Here is a 22927-nt window from a genome sequence, read left to right on the forward strand (position 1 = left end):
TTTAAGTATTTTCCAAATTGTCGAGTTATTCAAACGACAGGATATTAATTGAAGCAGGCATTTGACTGATGACTTACGAAAGATCAATAAATACTACTGCACCACAACCCAACAATATCATTAATGAACAAGATTTCATTATTTGCTACTACAAGATAACGTTAAATATTTTATGATTGCTAGTTAATGCAGTTTAAGACTGTTCTTTTGTAATATCATGTACAAAAATAATACATAACGATAGGCTGGCCTAGAAAAAAGAACAGAAAATACATGATGTAACGGAATGCTTATTTAAAAAAAAAATCTAAGCAGCTATGGATGGACACAAAGTTCTGAAGAAGCAATTCTTAAGGTCAATGAATGCAGTGTTAAGATATTCACTGTACGAATTCTTCGATAGTCTAAATCGAAATTATTTATATGTATATATAGTTTCGGTGTAGAAAAAATATACTTCAACTAAAAAAAAAAAAAAAAAAAATCCATCCTCATCTCCGATTTTTTCAATTTGTTAAATGGAAGCTATACGTGCTTTTAAGGGACCCATATTCTTTTTTTATCGATTTTTTCCACTAAATAACGTCATCAATGATGGCTAGTACAATTTATGAATTGAAACCAACACGGAAATTGGTCAACTTTGGAGCCCCACCATTCAGCTACTGAGACTGGTAAAGTTATAATTCTTTTTGTGGTATGTACATATAAAGGCGCTAAAACTATATTTTATTATAGTTTGGTTTCCGCATACGTATTTCATTTTAAAATTAACAAATGAACCTCAGTTTATCTGGAAAAGTCTATGTTTGCGATTTTCTTCGAATGCTCTTGGTTCGAATTTTTAAAATTCTGTTTTCACAGTTTGAAAGTGCAAGTTATCCTCTTTCTCAAACAAATTTTGTATCGACTCTGTGTGCAACCGTTTTAAAAAAATTGAGATATTGCCAAATTTTTCAAAACTCGCCATTTTTGGGCACTATTTTCTCGACAAACCCATTTTATAAAAATCGGAAATTTTGACAGGTTGTTCATTTGTACATGAATAATAAACACACGAAAGCACATTATCAACCAGTGCTTCACGAATTAGCTACAGCCTTTTGAAGTAAGCGAATGTTTTAAAGCGTGATATCTACATCCATGTACAAACCACAACAAGAATTATAACTTTACCAATTTCCACAGCTGAATGGTAGAGCTCCGCAGTTCAACATTTTCCATGTTGGCTTCAATTCATAACTTGCACGAGAGCAATTCATAACTCTCTTTAAAAACACACAGTTTCCATTTTAAAAAAACGTGAACAATATCGGAGATGGTGATGTTACATACTGTGCCTAAATTGCAACGAACTAGCCCATTCTGGTCCTGTTTAGACACTAGTTATGGTGACCTCCTTAATCATTTACAGAGAAAAGCAAGTATTGGATCACATTTACGAGGATAAATTAAAGGAGATTTGCTTGAAATAGCTCAAAAGAAGCCAAATAAATTTTAATTCACAAAGGGATGCACACGCAAGAGCACTAAAATTATTTAGTTTTTATAACTCTCCTAGTACTTCATGCCTGCGGTTTTCTTTCTTTATCAATTTGCTAAAATTATTTTTTCGGAATATATATATATATATATATATATATATATATATATACATGATGAGTCTAACAATGGAAATCGGAGCAGATCTCCAGATTATCAACACAATGATTACGCTAATGTCAACTGGATTTACGATGAAAGGATTGATTACGATACTTACTCTTTGTATTGCAGTCATAGGTATCCTGCACAGTTCCAGCTTCTCATCGCTTGGTCTTCATTTCTAAAATCACATCTTACTTAAAGACTGTTTTTTATACTTTTATCCATTTCTTTCTTTCTTTTTAAATGGCTTTCATTCAACATGTTTTCCAAGTTTTTTAAACTACCTTGGTTTTATTCTGGATATTAAATGCAAATTCATGTAAAGGATATATTCCCCCTCTTATTGCAGCGAAATCCTACTTAGAAGATTTTCTTTCCGTTCTTCTAGGATTTATAATTCAAATTCCAAATAGCCTATTATCTATTCTGCCTTGCTTCTTGCTACCTAGACTAATCGATATTTCGAAGAATTTAAAATTTCTTCAAAACTGTCTACATTAAAGTCTACATACATTTACAGCAGTGTATTAAACAGTATGAAAGACTCAGGACAACAAACTCGAATACTGAAGCAGGACTCAAATTATAGAGATCAATATGGCACAAACGTTTTCGAAAATGTTTGGGAACTTTTATTATTAATACCGAGATACATGCGTAACTAAGAATACGTCATGCTTGCTACACAAATTGATATTAAGTAAAATAATACTGATATTCACAAAAGCACAGCATTTTCATGATCTGAGAATTAAAGAATAACAGGAGATACACTTCAGTCATATAGAGAACCAGTTAAACAATTACAAAATGTCCGGCTGCCTGTGCATATGAAAGATATATTGCATTCGCAGGCTTGCAGGGGGTGATTAAGCAAGAAAATATTGGAACTACACAAGAAAGCAAACAAGCAGGATAAGAGAAGAAAACACTAAAATATAAAAGCCAAGCGTGAAAATTATTCTAATATATAGGAAATTCCTCTTATCATCATTAGGATATCCTTTTTAAATTGGAACTCTGTTCTGTTTGTAATTTCTGTTCTGAAGCATACGCTTTTCATCCCTCAAAACAAAACCGTTTTATTATTATTTTTTAATTGATTGCAATTAAAAGTTTCTTTTCGGCACTGTAGTTGAAACCTTCAAGTTTTATGTCCCACGGTTATGCCAGCTAGGCTAAAGGAGAGAGTAATGATAAAAATGAATGAAATGGTGGAATAAAGAAAGTGGGACGAAACGGGAGAACCCTCCAAGAAAATCCACGCACATGGTGTATGTCCACCACAAAGCTTACTTGGCCATAGCTGCGACTGAACTAAGAACCCTATGCACCAGAGGTGAACGCTCTACCACTGAGCCACCGCGATCCCAGCACTGTAGTTATATGAAACGGAATTCAGAGTGAAAGATGCAACTAAGCAAAGAATCGAAGCTGGGTCTTCGGTTTATCATGCTCGTGCGCTACCTACTATACTACCCAACAAATCCACTACACAATCCCACTCTGCTGATCAACCATTCAGACCAGATGAACTATACCACAATTACTACAGATTTTTTTTTTTTAATTAAAAAACACTTAAGAAGTGGAAAAAGCAACTTATATTTTTACAATATATTCAAAAAATTCATGTTATTTACCGTGTTCTTGGTCTGTTTTTAAATATCGATATCATAAAAGTTGTCATCTACTTATTGATCTGTTGATTTTTTCCAATTGAGTTGGTTATGAAAAGGAATGAGGTAAGTTTATAAAAATTACTTAATGAACTGATAGATGCATATCAAGTAATAACGAAAGTTCAGTACCTACCGAAGCATTCATTTATCAATCCTAAACACAGACGTTTCAGCGCTTATTTTTCGCTTTCTTCAGTGTGTGTACTTCAAAATTCTTTATGTAGCTTGAAGAACTACAGTATTGATAACTAGGGCCTAGATCTTATTAGCAAGTCTACTTCTTTTCTGTTCGCTCAAGACGAGGCAAGTTGACACAAAAACATTTACCCACCTACTGTACGTTCTAAAAGTATATTTTTAAAAGGTCAGTTTTTGGAGATTTCTTTGACCGTTTTAAAGTTTTAGGTAATTTATTAATATTTAAATGTAATTTTTTGATCACTTAAGGTCATTTTATCTCTAGATTGTTGACGAGGGGCTGGGGTTAGTGGGTGCCCAAAGCCGATGTTCTCAAGTTGATGACTACAAAGGAAACTATCACGTGAGTAACAAAATATAGTCAGATTATAAAGCAAACGAACATTTTAAACAGAACTTCTTTTCTATTATTGTCATGTATATAGTCCATACATGCAGCACACTTATTCTTTCAAGAGTGTTTTCTGGTTTCTATCGGCAGTGAATAGAGGCTTTCAGTACGTACAGTGCCGAAATCTACACCATCTAGAGCATGAAAATCCCTAGCAATCAACTAATGTGCAATTTCCGCTCGCATTGCACTTTCATCTCCCTTAACTTACGTTTAGGAGAGAAGTCGGAATTATATTTCTTCTGCAAAATGGAGTACTGCCTTTTTTTATTATAACAACACAAGTGCTGCACAACAAAAAACATTGCTTATCCTTTGACATTACAAAGGAGACACAGTGTTGTCATTCTTTATAGAAATGATCCATTTCTCCTTCTTTTATTCGAATCATTTTACTTCAATTCAAATTCACTTTAAAAAAGAAAAAGTGCCTGGTGAAGTAAAAGTGGTAGCACTAAAATGGTATATTAAGCGACAGTATATGAATCGCAAGAAACATTACGCATTGTTAAAAATACGCATAAGAAGACTTGTTCACAATTGTTACCTGTGGAAAGTGCTTCCATTAGAAAAGCAAGTCTTCATGGATTTCACGAGTTATGTGAAGTTTTAGTGTTTTCAAACATTTCTCTATGGAAACTTCAAGATATGAAATTAAGAGGGTATCCTGGAACGGTACATGTTCCATTCCAGACGAATCGGCGCTTGGAAAAAAGTACTTGCTAAAATGTTACGATGACATAAGAAACGCACAAGATCTTTATAAAAGAATTACAGGATTCTAAACGCTTATCATATGTCTTAAATTAATGCATTTTTCTTTTTGCAAGATGTGAAGAAACTCATGAAATTTGTTCCCAGGAAAGGTCACGTTGTTGCGTCATCAGGTTTCACATTCACTTAACTTTAACTAAAACTTTCAGTGTCAAAGTGTCGGCTGGGCAGTGCGATGGCGAATCCAGTCAAGAAAGCACAGTGCGTTTAGTTACTTGGTTAACTGGTACTAAATTACTGATCTCCGCATAACATAACTTTTGTCATGAGTATGGGAGATCCTCAAACACAGATCTGAGTATTCGTAAGTGGCTTACGCAATTTGAAGATACAGGAAGTTTTTTTGAAAGGAAAATCACCCAGAAGGTAGGGCATAAACCTGAGAAACTGTGGACTGAATTAATGTTGTGTGTGCCAAGTTCCAAAACGTCATTGAAACGTCGAAGATTAGAACTTGAGATCCCTCCATCTAACATATACAAAGTAGTACGCAAGACATTAAAACTGTCTGCTTACAAAATCCAACTGGTGCACTAAATTAAACCCAGTGACAAGCCTGAAATAATAGAATCTGATGCTACCACAGGCGAGAAAATTGATGACAATCAAAACTTTCTGACCAGTGCGATGTTTAGTAGCGAAGCAATATTTCACACGAGTGTCGTTGTAACCGCTATAACTGCAGGGTTTGGGGTCTATATCATCTCAAGAATTAGCACGATACTTCAGTTTCACGTTCGTTAAGCTATGGACAAACGGTTTCCTAGCAGATAGGCAGAAAAGGACCAATTGTTTGGCCTCCGTGAAACCTTGACTGATGCCTTTGGACTTTTTGTTTGAGGACTCGTAAAAGAACTGGCGTATGTTCAGGAAATTAAAGATTTAAATCACCTTAAACAGAGAATAATGAACACAGTCGCATCTGTCCTACCAGGCAGGAAACAGAATGTAGGTTGAACCTATGAAAGCCACCAAAGGTACACATGCCAAAAAGAACTTCTAGATATATTCATTCATCGCATTGTTCCATAATCCAATGTTTCTCACGTGAGCTGTAGGATGAGTGCATGAAACTCTGGATATTTTTGTGCCGTCATACAAAGCAAATTATCTTGGTTTTATGGCAACTAACTTGGCTTTTCTTTTTTTTTTTTTTTTTTTTTTTTTTTAAAGGGAGGGAATGGTAAATTTGGGGAGATAGCGCCCAAGCACTTGGGAAGATGGACAACAGTCCTCTTAATATTCCTTTTCGTAACCTGTGCTATTCTTCTATTACCTTTGATAAAATTCTCTGTTAAAATAATGATGCGCTCTAATAAGACATTGTTCTTAAGTTTCCTTTGTTCTACAGCATGCCTTATAGTCAACTCATTATTATTCAGAACTAAGTTCTGTGTACATACACTACATGGCGGCACTTCCCCCCTTCAATTCTTGACTGATTAATTAAGGGTTAACGGGAACGTCAACATCGAGGCTATCTGTCCCCGTCACGATCAACACGGACTATATATAAAAATCAAACAGATTAAGATTAAAGATTAAAGATTAAAGAAACAAAAATTGATGCAAAATATAAATAAAAACCGAAAAAGAGATAATAAAAATGTGAGAATAAATATATAATTATAATAATAAACAGGAAATATATATTAATAATAAATAAAATTAATAATAATAATAGAGAAATACATACAATAAATAGTAAAAAAAAAAAAAAAAAAAAAACAATAAAAAGTCAGAAATTAACGCTTGAGGCGAACCTTTCCACGGAAATCAAGCACCGTCAATTCAGTATTCATCAGTTCATCTTCCGCTATATCAGATTTCAAATGAACTGCAGCTGGCTTACAAATGAAGATTTTGTTCTTCTCACGGAAAGTAGCGTATCATTAACAGGGCGCATATGCTGGCTAAGTTTTAGGCCGGCGACATAAGATGAGCGACGAAGAATTGGAGTTCGCCCAAAATCAACACTAACAGAAACACGTCAAGTTTTGAACGTTCGCTAGGCGATGCGACTGGGGTCTTTATGTCAGGACTTTTATGGGGGACAAGATCTGTTTGGATGGAAACGTCAGACATTTGGGTTGTCACAGATTTACAAGAAGAAGCAAAGGGCATAGAAAGCGAGGAAGGGATGCTTTCTTTTAAAGTGATGCGTAGCATCGGCAGCACAGATCTTTTTCTCAGATACGTTTTTCATGCTGAAAGACTGGACAGTACCGAGACCAAGCAGAATGTAATTGACACAAAATGGTTTATCGCTTACAGGGTTCCGCATCATGACTACCTTGGTCACAATTAGCACAAAAAGCAGCACTCGCATTACACGACATGCTGATGTGCCCGAAGTATTGACATTTGAAACACAGCAGGGGACTGGGAACATACGGATAGACCTGAAGTCGATAATACCCAGCCTTTACGTAGTTCGGAAGTGTAGGCAAACTAAAATAAGAATTAGTGAGTGAGTAGCAATGAGTTCACCTGACTTCTTATTTTTAATCCGAATTACATCTACAACATGTTGGTCAGTCGGCTCCGATTTAATCATCATCTCGGTAGCATTTACGAGGCCAGAGAGAAACAAAGTGCCTTTAGTAATTTCTTGATATCTTTAACCTGTACGGTGCTCCTTAATAGCACTCGGGCGATTTGGTTCAGCATCGGCACTATCAGCATCCTTATCCTTAATTACAAAATATCGAACAACATGCATCGCGATGCTTGTCTTGTGCACACTATCTATAATTTGAGAAAATGTAGGAATTCTAAGTCTCAGGAACTAAGTAGGAATATAAAAGAAAAACAACATATTAATTTTATTAGTCTAAAATTTTAAATTAGTCGCATATTAGTTGATGATACACATAATGGATACGCTGACTTCTGCAAAAGATCGTGGGAAGTTTGTTATTGCAACACATATATTTATTTACAAACTAATATACAAAAATTGGATATTGGTCATGTACCCGTGAAAACTGAAAATATCTTGGCGTTGTTATATTTACGATAGGTACAAAAAGAAAATATCTCTCCTAAGTCTTAACTCTGCATTACGCTCTCCAGTTTATCTTCACGCGCATCGAAAAGTAGAACTACTTTAGAAGTATTTTGCAAGAAATGGCATTGTTGTACCATTAACGACAAACCATGCTTGGTGTAATTGTGTGGGAAAAACTCACCGACTTCTGCTATGTGGTCACTTCAAGTTAATGTTGCATCAAATCTGCGTCAGGAGAGAATAAATAAAGCAGGGCGGGGGGGGGGGGGGAAGCAGGCGTGTTAGCTAAAATGAATATGCGAATCAAACATTTATTTCTTGTATACTTGCTAAATTGACTTTTCTTTAAGATAAGAATATATATGAGGTGTTCCGATTAGCAAGGGCAAACTCAACGAAAGTATATTTCCTGTAAATCTCCCTCATTAGTGTATTCTAAACGGTCCGTTCATTTTGAAATACTGTCTAACTGAAAGACGAACGACTTTCGCCAACTATGAATACAGAGGGAAGAACTGCAGTTTGTGTAACTACTTGAACATCTCAAATGTAATTTCTGGGCATTCAGATTTCCCACAACTTTTGTTGAATTCAACTTCACTATTTAGAATGCCTTAACATTTTCATATATACATACTGTATGTCCACTACTTTCACAGTACTTGGAACATGAACATTGATCAAGGACGCAAACTGCAAAACAACCAATTTCTGAAGCATGAATTTGATTACTTGTTACTTGTAATTCATATTTCAATGGTTTTGAAGTGCTATCATCTGACTGTAATAAAAGATGACTGGAATTGTACAACATTATTATTATACTCATACTTTTCGTAACGAAGATAAATAAAATTTAGTTTGACATGTTGACCCCTGGCTATACTCTCCAGGATCCCCAGTGATTTGCGAACCATAGTTTAAAATTTTCTGATGTAATTGTTTCAGTAGTTCAGTAAACTTATTTGGAATCTAAGTAAGTAGTCAAATGACTTACAAGTGGAACAGACAGTAGTAAATAGCCTAAAACAGGTAGGAGCGAAGAAAAAGTTCAACCTTCAAAACTAAAAATATTACATTACTTTAGCGTTTCACCGGGATTTATATTTTAATTTTCCTTAGAATCAACTGATTTTATCTTGAGTAACAGTATTAGATAAATCTGGGGTAATTTACTATGTATTGTCACTTTGCCACATTTTAAACTCGGTTTCAAACTCTTTCCTCAGTCATTTCAATGGAAGTACACCGAACTATATTTACTTGTAAAGTTCTACAAAAGTAGCACAAGTCTTCAATCTCTTGTGGATATTTTACAAGCATTAGTTTCACTAGTGTTTTGTGAAACAGCATCACTGATAAAGAAAGCCACGTACCCTTGTAACACTAGTCCAAGACCTTGTAATTATTATTTTACTCTTGTAAGTTCAAGAAACACATACTCGTATATTTACACCAATATAACAAGTAAATGAAGATCACTAATCTAATAGCCTTAAGAAACAGGTCCCAGGATTCTACCAGCATCCCAGCAGGATTCGGTACTTGAGCGTCCGTGAAAGTACCGAATATCACGGTATGACCTGAACTCGGCAGAAATTTACTTTTATCCGATCCACTGTAATTATAGTTGAGGCTTACTATTTCCTGCCCTGGTTACCTCAAATCGTTCAAGTTTATGCTGAGATGCCAAAAACAGTTGAAGTACTCCCGGAGCCAATGGCACATGTAAGTCGCCATTTTGGAGTGAACCTCCCCTACACGGTCGACAAGGGGTTTTCTTCAATTCTGAATACAAGGAGAGGGAAGCAAATGCGAAACAGAAGAACTTAAGAACAACACCTAATTAAAACTATATTGTTATTTATAAAATGAAGTTTATTTACAGGTAATAGATAAATAGCACAGGTTAGAAAAAGAAATATTAGGAGCACTACTTTAGTAACCTTACTCATTGCTTGTAAGTAAAATGAAATCTTTAAGTTTTACGTCCCACGGTTACAGGGTTTGAAAAAACCCGTGTATTTTTTAAAAAGCCCAACCCATCTGTGCCCACATGGGTTTTTTCGGGTTTAATTGGTTTTTTCGAAATATTTCAATGTCTTTGGGGTAAAAGTGTTAAAATTTGATTTATATTTCAAGACAGTCACTGTCGCAACTTGCAACAATATTCTGCTCACTACTGTTTTGAAAAAATGGCTATTTTGAAATTTTACATGGAATCACCGAGAAAATCTACACAACAAATTTAGAACCTCTTGCTTCTATCCCCAAAATTTAAACTTAAAAGTCCAAGATCTAATAAAAATCACTTTCAATGTGATCACCTTAGTCGTACCAATAATATACTAACAAATAGGTCAAAAACCCAGGTGGATTTTCTTCAGGTGGGTGCAACCCGATTCGGGTTGGTCCCACTTGGGCAAACCCTGCACGGTTATGAAAAAGGAGACGGTGATGATGAGAGATGAGTGAAATGGTAGAATGAAGAAAGTGGGAAGAAACGGGAGAACCCCGAGAAAACCCACGAGCACGGTGTTTGTCCACCACAAAGTCCACACGGCGCGAGCTGAGATCGAACCAGGGACCCCAAGCACCGGAGGTGAACGCTCTACCACTGAGCCACCGCGCCCCCTTGCTTGTAAGTGAATGAGATTTATCAACAATGTATCGGGTAGCAGTGGATCGCTACATCTTGTGAGTGGAGTACCTAGTTCGATCCCAGCCAGCGCTAAGAATGGAAAAAATCATTTTTTTCTCGTATAATACACGTCGCGAACTGAAGAAAAAACATTAGAAGTTAGTATTAAATTTTAATTATGCCATTTAAGTGAAAGTATTGGGGCTGAATTTTGAAACTAATCCCCAATGGCTAACCTATTTCAATCCCAATGTTTCTTAAGCATAAAGGAAAAAGTACAGCAACGATATCAATATGACATTTTCTTCACAAAAGTTACTGAAATCTGGCAGAGGCATATTAAAAAAAAAAAAAAAAAAAAAAAAAAAAAAAAAAAAATGAAACTAGCTTGCGGCAGGGAATACATGTAAAATACATAAATTTCGCCTAGTTATAAAATAAAATAAAAAAAGTTTCGGAGAGATCGGCCCCTCTAAATACGCCCCTATTATCTGGGAACATACAAACAGACGATCACCCAAAAAAAATTTCGTCTTAAATGTCGAATGATTTCCCCAGCGGAATAGCTAACAATATACAAACCCTATGTTACGAAGAGAAGGAAGTAGAATTTCCCCATTACCCGTTCAAAACGGGATTTTCCCTAATCATCCTCTGCATGACACTCGTCTTCATATTGTGCCGTACATACACTTGAATCTTGTATTATGATTATCTTCCATACTCGAAATAACAAGAACAGAAACGGGATTTTACTTATTTTCACTTTAAATTAATTTATTTCGGAATTTGATTAAAATCAACTATTTTTATTTTAAAAAGCAAGTGATTTTAAACTTGATTTAAATCTCACTGATTTTAATCTTGATTTAAATCACACTGATTTAAATCAATCCACTCTGGCGCTAAGTGAGCTTCGTGGTGGACAAACACTGTGTCTGTGAGGGTTTTCTCGGGGTTTTCCTGCTACCTCGCACTTTCCTTATACTACTTGTATCATCCATCTTATTAGCAACGCCCTCATTAGTCTCGGCGCATAATGGTTGAACCAAAAAAAAAATCAATAATGTAGTTGTTCAAGGAACGTGGAATTTTTTCAAGTATACGCACTGGGTTTATTATTTGAATGCCTTGGTAAGTACTGGACTTGTGTTATTATTATATACCAGTAGAATAATTTTTGCGATTTACTGTCCCTTTCTTGTTTGTTCGTCTATGTGTATATTGCGGCACACCATTCTCAATTCTGAATTCTTTTTTTCCCCTTCAAATCAAGTAACTTCCTGAAAAACGAACTGAGACAGTGCCTTTGATATAGTATTGTGATTATTTGGAAACTAAAGAATGCTAATAAATATTATGTATTTATTTTAAACCTACTTATTATTTCAATCCAAGATTTTGTGGCTCAGAAGTAGAGCACACATCTCAGGTACTTCGGATCCCTGGTTCGACCCAGTTTATGCCAAGAGGGATACAATATCATATAGCCTTGTGTGCAGAGGAGTAACTTCAAAATACTGAGAATTAAATTATCTATCTATTAAAATGCTACAATAGCAAGAAAAGCACCTGAGCTCCAATCTATAACCTTTGATTTACGGTTATTTGTGATTTCACGTTTAAGAGAAACAAATATTTTAAACTATGTGTACTTTAAATACGTTATTTAAGTAGACCTTTTTCATATAAAATTTATTCTTTTTAAATTATTGTTCAAAGTCTTTGCATTTTAATAAGGCTTTTTCAAAATCAATGCAAATGAACTGTGATGCCATCTTTGGAGTTGTTCTAAACTATACGTTTGTGGGCGTTTGTAACAGACCGACCATCGGCTGTTTACATTTGGGTCCGTATTGTTATGTGTACCGGTTGAAGTTGAAGTTGGTTCCCGCATAGTATTACTGTGCCCAGTTTTGTTACGTGTAAGTCTACACTAATTTAATGTTAATTCGTTTTATATTGTTAGTACAAGGAATGGCACAGAAAAAAAAAATACATGCACTCAATTTTGATATGAGATACGCACGTAAACACATCCGGAAATCTTTTTAAATCTAGTCCTTACTGATTCACTTCAAACTGTAACCGTTTCTTTAACGTCCATATCGTATTCTTAGCTCACACATACGAATAATTAATATAAGTAAAATTAAATACTATTGAAAATTCTACCTTAAAAATTTACCGAATACGATGTAGTTATATTTCATTCATTTGTTACTTACTTCGGCTTTCATTTGTTATATTACATTACTGCTGATATGGCGATCATTCTGGGTATTCCCACAAGAGGACATTTGAGTCGCTATCGAGCAATCGCTGTTAATAAAGATGGCGACCATATGCAGTTAGCAAGTAGCGGTCGCCTTGACAACCGAGTAAATAAGACCGGGCAGATATAGGTGAGTTAAAATTTTTTATCATATTTAAAAACTATAGAATCCGGATATTAAATACCATGCATAAATTAGTTTGTTTCGAAGGCTAAGTGTCGGTATTGACATGTAATGGCTATAAATATTATTTCAATCGTGGTCACATATCTAGTATCGAAAACACGTTTATAAAGGTCTGGTATTGTGAGAAAGATGACGTAGTTCACCACCATGAGATAAAGAATACAGAAGGCGGTCTGAGTTAGGCTCCTTTAAATTTCGGAAAATTCGATAGCTAAAACAGTTCTGGAAGTCAACCCTGTCTAAATTTTAATATTTTGGTCAACCTGAATAAGTAGAAAGAAAAGGAAAAGAAAATCGAGGAGCCTGACTTCAAAATTAATTTAAATCCCGTTAGGCCCAAGGCCGCCAAATACCATCTCCGCCATTACTGGTGAGGTATAGTGGTGGCAAGGGGGATGTAATTCTTCAAAGTTGACGACAATGGGCCACACGGACGGTCTCCTACGACTGTAGGGTATCGAACTGGTGATCCAGTGGCATCAATTTTTTTTGAAGTTTAAGAAGTGGGTATACGAAATCTGATTATTGAACTGAAAGATTGGACTTGCATAACCTGTGGAACCTTCCTAACTGGTAATATCTTTTCTTTGTTTTTTTTCTTGTTCAGTCATGAAGTGCTTCAAGATTACTATGCGTAGTTAAATCGAAAAGCGTTACGCGTCTTTCAAGCTCATTGTCATAGTCCACTCATGTACTTATAATTGCATGCCATAAGCATGTATGATCGAAGTATGAAATCTTATGTACTTGATACGTGAACCTGAAAATCTTGTGTGTTGATACGGTAAAACTTTACTTTGCACGCACTCTTCCATATAATGTACTTTAAGATTTTGAATGTTTAGGTTAGGTAGTAATGTACTTTGAGATTTTTTTTTTGAATGTTTAGGTTAGGTAAGCTTAGTTAAACGCATGTCCCTTGATGATGTTTATTTTGTGAAATATTTGCTGTAGGTTTAGGTTAGGTAAAATTTGAATGTGTGAACCATAATAGTTATGTTGATTAGGTTAGGAAATTTAATTTTGTCCGTACTTCGGTTAGGTTAGAGAAATTAATTTTTGTCCGTGATGTCAGATCTAATATGTGCCTTTTTGTTTTGTCGTGTGATATATTTTGTTTTGCCGGGGTGAACTTCACTTTGAACGCACTTGTGATAACTTGACGGTTTATGTTAGAATATTAAATGCTCCGTAACGTATGTCATTGGTAAATGTTAATGATGATGAAATTTCTTTGAGGGTGTTTTTCATTTATATATATACTACTGTGTCCTTTCTTTTAAAATACATTTGTGTAGGTTAGGGAAAAGTATATCGTAAATGTAGAGCCGGTAATAATTGTACTTTGAACGTGTTTTCCATATTTTGCCGTGTGTCCTTTTGATATTATTTCGTAATATAGTTTGTATGTGCGCTTCCCATATTTCATCGTGTGCTCTTTAATATTGATTTGTAATACATTTCTACATGCGCAATATGTGTGAAATCGGAAAAATTGTACTTTGAACGCGTTTTATTATTTAGTGATGTGCCTTTTTCATAGTATCTCGTAATATGCTCGTAATTTAAAATTCTCTTTCATATGTCTTGTCACATTGTTTTCGCAACATATATTTAGTATTGTAGGTTAGGAAAATTTAAAAGAAAATTTACGTATTCTTTGATGTTGATATCGGTCTGTGCTGATCCGGTGAAATTTTTTTTGGACATACCTTTGGATTTAATATCATTATTTCTAAAACTATCACTTCGTGCAACGTTTTTTTTTTTTTTTTTTTTTTCTTCTGTAGGTAGATGTTTACTTTGAACGTGCCATGATTATAATTACGTGCCTATCCAATCCATTAAACATATATTTTGCCTCATCGAAACTAGTAACGTTGGAATATGTCTCAACTTGCTTCACCCAATTAGAATATGATTCCTTACGCGTATCCATCCCTCTTCAAGCTTAACTGATTATGAACAGAAACAATAATAAGTTAAAATAATAATAGTTGGAAAGGCGTTCTAATATTTGAACCTGTCGAGTAGATTTTTTTTTCTTTCACTCACTATACATTTGTAAATATTTCATTCTTCATTGATAGCAGTGTTTTCCACGTTATATGTATTATGAAAATGATGAATAGGCTAATGTGAAGTAATAATACTACTTATTCACGTTAAGTTAAAAGAATGACGTTGTAGTAGTAATGATATGGCCTATGTTTGTATTTCATTTGATATATGACAGGGATACCATAAAGAATGAACGCTCAATTAAGATGTTTATTTATAAATATAGAAGTAGAGAGGATGGATCGCAAATTTTGTGTTAGTATTAAGAATTTCCTATATGTATTAAAGTTGAGAATCATGTCTGATAATCTGAATATGTTAAACCATTATGATGACATAATTTCATAAAATGTTGATAGAGTATCTTTGAGATACCACGATGGAGGCAAATGTTTAATAATTTTTTTTTTTTTTTTTTAAATCTGTTATATTGTAATTAACGAATGGCACGAATAAACTAATCACGAAAAATTTAACTCTATGATTTCGAATGTAATCTATAAACTTGAACTTGTACAGTTCCAATTGCTCAATTAAGTTGAACAATGTTGACTCTTATTCTTGGTTGGCCACAAGACAAGAATTTGGAAATCTTCTGATGATAGATAATAACTTTATTATATTGTCTTCCTTCTTTTTTTTGCTAAAGCTAACGCAACCTGAACACTAAGTCTAATATAACCTCGATTTTTTTTTTCTCAATACCCTGAGATTGTATTTACTTTAGCGCTAAAGCACAATGAATGAAAACGATTTGTTATACGTTTATATGTTTGTAGTCAATCCTTTCGACAATGAGATCTCGGAAACTACAGGCTCTAGAAAGATGACGTTTTCACTGGTCGATTGCAAATTTTGTGTAGATTGTCCAGTTCTAATTGAGTATCTAAAAAACATGGCCATTATTTATTACAATTTTACGGGTACACTGGAAGTGTTGAGATTAAAAAAGAAAAAAAAAAACTAAAGCATCATATCCTACACATTATTCATTCCAACACCACATAATTGTATACATGGGTTACATATCTCTCAGGTGTTTGTTTCATGGCCAAATGATAATGAAAAACGAAGGATAACTATTTCTCCACTCTAACAGGACGCTGAATCTTTATTGTTTGGTGTGTTTTGCCTAATGAACACCATATATCACTGACATTATAATTAATTGTGGGTGTAATATATTTGCTTATTACATACTGCATGCAAGAGGAAAGAAAACACTAATCATACATGAATTAAAAATTCCAAAAGGAAGTAGGCTCAAATCTTGCAAACGGTGCGAGATATTGAAAAAGTAATCGACAAAATCTCGCCTTCATGGTATATCTTACCAATTTTTATCAAGACGTCTTTCATTTGTGTATGTAAAGGGACATGTACAGATGTGGGGAATAACAAGAAGATTCATGCTCATATGTGAATGATGCGCTGTGTAGAGAGCGCAGGTTCAGCTAGTATTTTAAATTTACGTAAACATAACATCTGGTTATATTTTGTTTCTTGAACTATTAAAAGAATATCATGTCCACATCTCACTGGAGGAAACGGTCGTCCAGGATGGAAGCTTTCGGTGAACTGAAATTAACAGCACAGAAACACGGAAGGAACTTTAAGAAATAAAAATGTTCTTGCACCAATTACGCAACGTTAAAAGTAGTCATTAATATTTTATTTTAATGGTTTTCTAAGTGATTCGTTACTAGGACAACTAATTCAACGCACCGACTCTCTAGCTTCGCTCTCTCCTAACTAGAAGCAATACTAGCTCGTACCAATCTCTAGCAAAGGTTGGTAGGAGTTTCCCCACTCTCGATAGAACTGCACAGTAGTGCAAATTACTCCACAAGAACAACAGTTGATGTTAATGTAAACTTAAATCAAAGCAACTTTTCGGTAAATTGCTGCATTTACAAATAACATCTTTGGAATCTGCATTTGTAGGATATTTATTTATTTATTTTTCGAACATCAATATTTGTATTCACCGGTTTAAAAAAGTGCAGATTAGGAATAGCTCGTCATAAAAAGATAATTCCATGGTTAAAATGAGTAAGAGGATTGTTTTAAAAACATTACAGTAATATTCATCGGCGGAACGTTTCCCCACAATGTACAGATCCAGAATTTTACAAGTGTCAAACCAAAACAAGCGCATTTGAAAGATGATTCTGCAACATATTAATTTCCACCGATGGTTTCTGCACAATGCTGGGAACGTTTGTTCTATGTTTACAAGTGTGAAACCATGACAAGTGTTCTACCTAAACAATTGTTTTTATGGGATATAGTGTTTTATCCCACTATCCTCGACTGTGCTCATACCCTCTCTCACTAACGCGCATACTCTCTACGAACATGCTGCCAGGCGCAACTTCCTGCTGCGCTCCTGCCCTGATTCGGTTAGATGGCATTCATGCATATTAGTGGGTACCTAGCACAAACTGGTTAGTTTTTATGGCATTCGTTCGGACGTAATTATACCTGTAAGGGTCACATCACCTTGCACGTACATTTTCGATCTGTACGCAATTACTTGGGCACGCGCCAAGGAAGAAAAGGGTGCATAATGTCTTGGCGAATCATTTGCAGCACAAACAAAGAAGTACTATTATTATTTGACGAGCTATTCCCAATCTGGACGTACAAGTATTAGTCCTCTTAATGATACTAAGGAACGTTTGCCACCACCTCGGCCTATTACTGACATTTCATGCGACTAACTACACTTATGATTGAGCGAAAGCATTTCTTATTGAATAGTACTAGAAAGGCCATTCTTTCGTTTTGCCAACCCTTTTTTCACGTGGGCAAAAATCTAACCTCTACTAGCAGTTGAAACAAGATCATGCATCACAACCAACTAATACTACTACCCGATCCGCATTCCTCAGTATGGAAACAAAAAAGAAAGTGTAAAAAGGGCTCACTTTACTTATTTTCCAATAAACAGATGGACTACCATGACAGTTAAGTTTTTTCAGTGCCTGGAAAGCAAAAGGTCTAATATTTAAAGGTATCATTTTAATTCTTTTCACTACTAGAAGCGATTACGTAAGCGCAGGTACATCAGCCCGGGCTAATTGATTATTCATTCGAGTTGCGCCAACGCAATCTTTGAAAAAGGAAGATAAACAATTCAAATACCAAATAAATTTATAAAGAATTTATGAGTTTTTTAAATACGTGTTCTCAAGTTCAAATTGTACCTTAAATATGAATTAATAATTATATCACTACATCTGAAGACACGTCATTACTAAAAACTATATTAATTATTGAAATGAATTAAGCCGGTTCAAACTGAATGTTCACTTATTCAAATTCTCTTTACACAATTTACTTACATCACATTGTATATTTATAAGAAAAAAAATATTTTTATTTCTGGTAATCACGTCTTATTTCTTATAATTATAGATCCCTTGTCCTCAAATTTTCTACTTTTCTAGCAGAAGATCAAAAACAGACTGTACGCGCAAGCAGTATCCAACCTACAGTATTGCCAGATTCAAATACATACATTTTTTGTGTTGAATAAAAGATGCCTTAAAGAACCAAAAATGTATAGTGAATACGTTCTGTACATTTAGGTTTTAATGTTCTCTATTTCTGGTGCATAAGCAGGCAGCGTCTTTATTTCGTGGTAACCGTGCAGTCTTACTATACGGATCCATAGTATACGTAGTAGTTGAAGTAGGGCTAGCAGTAAGAGTAGAAACGGGTTAGAAGCCCCGTAGGGGTTCGTTGGGTTCTGTTCTCGACATAAAATGGGTAAATTAAAGACTTCCCTAAATTTTTTGGCCTTGTACAACCTGTGGAACCGTATAGTAAAACTGCACTGTGGTAACTACTTCGGGTGCGTGGGTCCGTGGTTCGATCCCCGGCCAAGAAAATTTGTGGTAGACAAAAGGGTAGTCCCGTTTCCTCCCATATTCTCATTCCACCGAGTCTTCCATTAGCATTTAATTGTCTTAATTATCCGTCTCCCTTAGCCTAACGGATATAATTGTGGGGCATTACCCTGAAAGATATTTCGTGGTAATCGTGGTAGGTGAGGATAATAAAGGATTTAGTATTCTTCGGGATGAGTTTGAAAAGGCTATATCCGAGATTAGGAATGGAAAGGCAACAGGAATAGATAACATTCGAATTGAATTCATTAAAAATATAAGAGACAAGGGAAAGAAAGAATTGTGGCGACTATGCAGTGAAATATATGAAACAGGAGAATGGCCAAGAGATTTTCTGAAAACGATCATGATACCGATGGCTAAGAAATCGAACCCAAAGAGATGTGAGGATTATAGAACTATTAGTCTCATATCTCATGCAGCTAAAATTCTGCTCCGAATACTGAACAGAAGGTTATATGGAAGAACAAATAAAAATGTTGAGGAAGAGCAGTTCGGGTTCAGAAGAGGCAAGGGCACAAGAGATGCTATTGGATTATTAAGGGTGATCGGTGAAAGGTTTATAGAAAAAGGAAAAGAGGTGTATGTTGTATTTATTGATCTAGAAAAGGCTTTTGACCGCGTGAATTGGGAATTGTTGTTGGGAGTTCTAACAAAGATAGGGTTGGAATGGAAAAATAGAAGACTCATAAGAAACTTATACATGAACCAACAAGTAAATGTTAGGATAGGGGAAGAACTGACGGAAGAGAGTGCAATTGGAAGGGGAGTTCGACAAGGATGCTGCCTCTCGCCAACACTATTTAATGTCTATCTAGAAGAAATAGTGAAAAAGAGCCTACATGATGATTATGGCATTTCGGTAGGAGGTAGAATGATTAGATGTATAAGATTTGCAGACGATATGGCGCTTGTTGCAGAATCTGAAAAGAAAAATCAATAAAATGTTAGAAAAAATGAGAAAGGGCTTTGAGGAATATGGGATGACAATAAATGTTAGATAGACAAAAGCCATGGTGATTGGAACGAAGGGGTCTGTGTCATATATAAAAGTAGGAGGGGAGAAAATAGAACAAGTGAATAGTTTTCGATACCTGGGTAGTGTTCTTAGTAATGACATGAAATGCGAACGTGAAATAAAAGCAAGGATAGGAATGGCGAAAGAAGCCTTTAAAAGAAAGAAAAGTCTATTTTGTGGGACATTGGACAAAGAGTTGAGAAAAAGACTCATAAAATGCTTCGTGTGGAGTGTTGTACTGTATGGCGCGGAAACGTGGACACTACGTAAAGGTGACGAAAATCGACTGGAAGCCTTCGAAATGTGGGTGTGGAGAAGAATGGAAAGAATTAGTTGAGTCGAGCGGAAAACGAATGAGAGAGTGTTAGAAATGGTGGGTGAGAAAAGAACACTTTTAGATATTATTAGGAAGAGGAAGAGAAACTGGTTGGGACATTGCCTAAGAAGAGATTGTATCATGAGGGACGTCCTAGAGGGTATGCTGGCGGGAAAGAGAGGGAGGGGCCGAAAGAGACTACAATTAATGGATGATATTAAAACAGAAAGATCATACGCGAAGACGAAAAGGTTAGCGGAGGACCGTGGAGCATGGAAGCTTCTCACCTGCCAATAAAGGCAGAATACCTATGATGATGATGATGATGATGATGGAAATGACACTTCTTGACGTCAAGGTGATAACGTGATGACAACTTTTTTTTGTCACGAGTTTGACATGTAAAACAACAGCGAAAAACAATTCTGATAGTATTGTAGAGAAAAAGCTTTCGACAATATAGATTGCAATATCATGTTTAGAGCGTTGAAGAATCTCAAGGTGGATTACAGAGACAGAAGAATAACAAACCAACTTTACAGAAACCAGACAACTTACAGGAAGAGATAAGAAGGAAACAAGAATAAGTAAAGCAAGGATGTGGACTTTCACCTCTCCTGTTCCACGCCCATATAGAAGAGGCTATGAAAGAATACTTTGATAAAAACGAGAAATATGTAAAAGTAAATGGTCAGGTTTTCAGCATAATGAAGTTTGCTAATGACATAGCACTAATAGTGGAGAACGGAAAGGACTTGAAGGAAGCACTTTCAAACTTGAACGTCTAACTGAAAAAAAAAAACGTCAGATGAAGATAAATAAGAAAACCAAAGAAATAAAGTGTACAAGAGTAGCACAAAAAGGGGCAAACGTATAGCTAGAGGGAGAGAAAATTGAAGACGTTCCCCTATTTAAGAAGTCTAATATTCTCGGATGGGAGAAATGAAAAAGACGCAAGTTCAAGAATAACGCAGTCCAAACAAGCATTCTATAGGAAAAGAGGACTGCTAACATCAAAAGTGTGTCGTTGGACGTTCGAAAACGATTTATTAAGACTCTGGTATGGAAACGTGGCGGTTTACGGATCAGAAACGTGAACATGAGGATAGCTGAAATATCCAAGCTGGAAGCATTTGAAATGTGGTGTTCGCGCATAATACTCCGCATAAAAAGGACCGAAAGGAAAAGAAATCATGACGTACTAAAGGAAGCTAAGGAAGAACGACAGTTCATGTAGATAATAGGAAAAAGAAGAAATACCATGTTTGGCCATCTTATTATGCACTCCAATTGGATCACCGTTTTGATAGAGGGTAAGATAGGACAATCAGGAAGATGAAGATCAAGGATAGAATATCTAGATGCAGTTACGAAGAAAAGACCTTATCAAAGTATAAAACAGTTCTCCCAATTAAGAGAAAAGTTTTAAAATTTCCATGTTGACCACCAACCTATAGAGGAAGTGAGAAAGAAGAAGTAAGGTTCGAAAAATCAAGATTCGGACTGCAATGAGTCGATTCTAGTTTAATGATGTAAACCGTTATGCAAAGTTCCCATTTGCTGCCTATCAGCCTTCGTAAAAATTACGGAGAGTGACACAACACAGAACTTGTTAAAATAATTTATAAAGTTTTCTCTGTTACAAATTAAAGCGCAGAATTTATATTGCGTCAGGCATGCTCACAGCGATTTATTTCGGAAGGAGTCCAAATGAAATAAATTGTATCAAAATGTATAAAATAACTCCTTAAATTACACTAAACTTACATATAAGTTGGGACTTCGAGTATCAGGACATCAAGACCCACTTCCTCCGTTGCGACAAATCGGTATGTAATGGGCCTCAGGGTCAAATTCCTTCCGGGTTTCCTTATTGTAGGGATACATTCCGTACCAGTCTGAGCAAATTCTGCTTTCTACAACGGACTTTAAAAATGCAAAAACTTATCTATTTATTTATTTCACGATCAATTGACCATACTATTTTACATGCGGTATATAACATGTCAATATATTTCTATGTGAATAACAAAGGTACTTTACATTAGCATAAGTTTATGTATAACATGACCAGATGATTTGATATAACCAGATTATAAAAAATCAATAATTAAATCGCTTATTATTGATACATATTCTTACCTGCATATCTACCTGTTGTACTATTTACTCTGGTACATAGGATCCTTTATTCGATCCTAGCTCGCATCAAATGAGCCTTCTGCTGGACCAATACCATATGTGTGGGTTTTCTCGGGGTTCCCCCTTGTCCTCCCATTCTCTTCATTCCACCCTTTCATTCATACTCATCATCACCGTTTCCTTTAGCCTAGCCAGCATAATCGTGGGACGTAAATCGTAAAGATTTTCATTTCATTTCATATTTACTGTTGTCAACTTCATTTTGTTAACTTTATAGTTTCTAGCTTATCATTTGATTGTAGCTTTATAATTTTCTTGTGTATTTTCAAGGTGGTCAGAGAGAGAATAAAACAACGTTTCAACATGGAATGTGTTAATCTTACTTTCAAAATTTTCCCTGATTCGGAGTAGGGATGGTCATTTCAAAAAAAAAAAAAAAAAAAAAAACAGCTTACCGGTTTTCGGAAATAAAACTTTCCGTGTTCCGCAATTCTGAAACATTTTCTGTCTTTCTGAAAAAATCCGTTTTTCGCTTTTCCGGAAAATTTAAGGTCTTCTGTTCTTCCGGAAAACTTCTGTTTTCTGCTTCTCCCGAAACTTTCCGTTTTCCAGAAAATTTTCCGTTTCCCCCTTTTTCGGAAAATTTTGCTTTTCTCTATCATTTTGCAGAG

The 22927-nt window shown here is 35.2% G+C and overlaps 1 protein-coding gene across 5 annotated transcripts in view; it reads right to left on the reverse strand.

Moving 5' to 3' along the window:
* Positions 1–18370, reverse strand: part of LOC145662404 (D-aminoacyl-tRNA deacylase 2-like) — a 30427-nt gene extending 12057 nt beyond the window's left edge. Inside the window, exons 1-2 of one of the 5 annotated variants that reach the window (XM_081727966.1) lie at positions 18214–18365; positions 1763–2097 (exon numbers count right to left, since the gene is read on the reverse strand). In XM_081727966.1, the coding sequence (XP_081584092.1) occupies positions 1763–1780 (18 nt within the window). In that variant the 5' untranslated portion in view covers positions 1781–2097; positions 18214–18365. Of the gene's footprint in view, positions 1–1762; positions 2098–17796; positions 17953–18213 lie in introns of those variants that run through there. The other 4 variants (XM_081727957.1, XM_081727975.1, XM_081727984.1 and 1 more) reach the window with 4 other exon arrangements.
* Between the last annotated feature and the right edge of the window lie 4557 nt (positions 18371–22927).

This window comes from Thermobia domestica, chromosome 1 (genome assembly GCF_964235325.1).
Source record: "Thermobia domestica chromosome 1, izTheDome1.hap1.1, whole genome shotgun sequence".
Classification (NCBI taxonomy): domain Eukaryota; kingdom Metazoa; phylum Arthropoda; class Insecta; order Zygentoma; family Lepismatidae; genus Thermobia; species Thermobia domestica.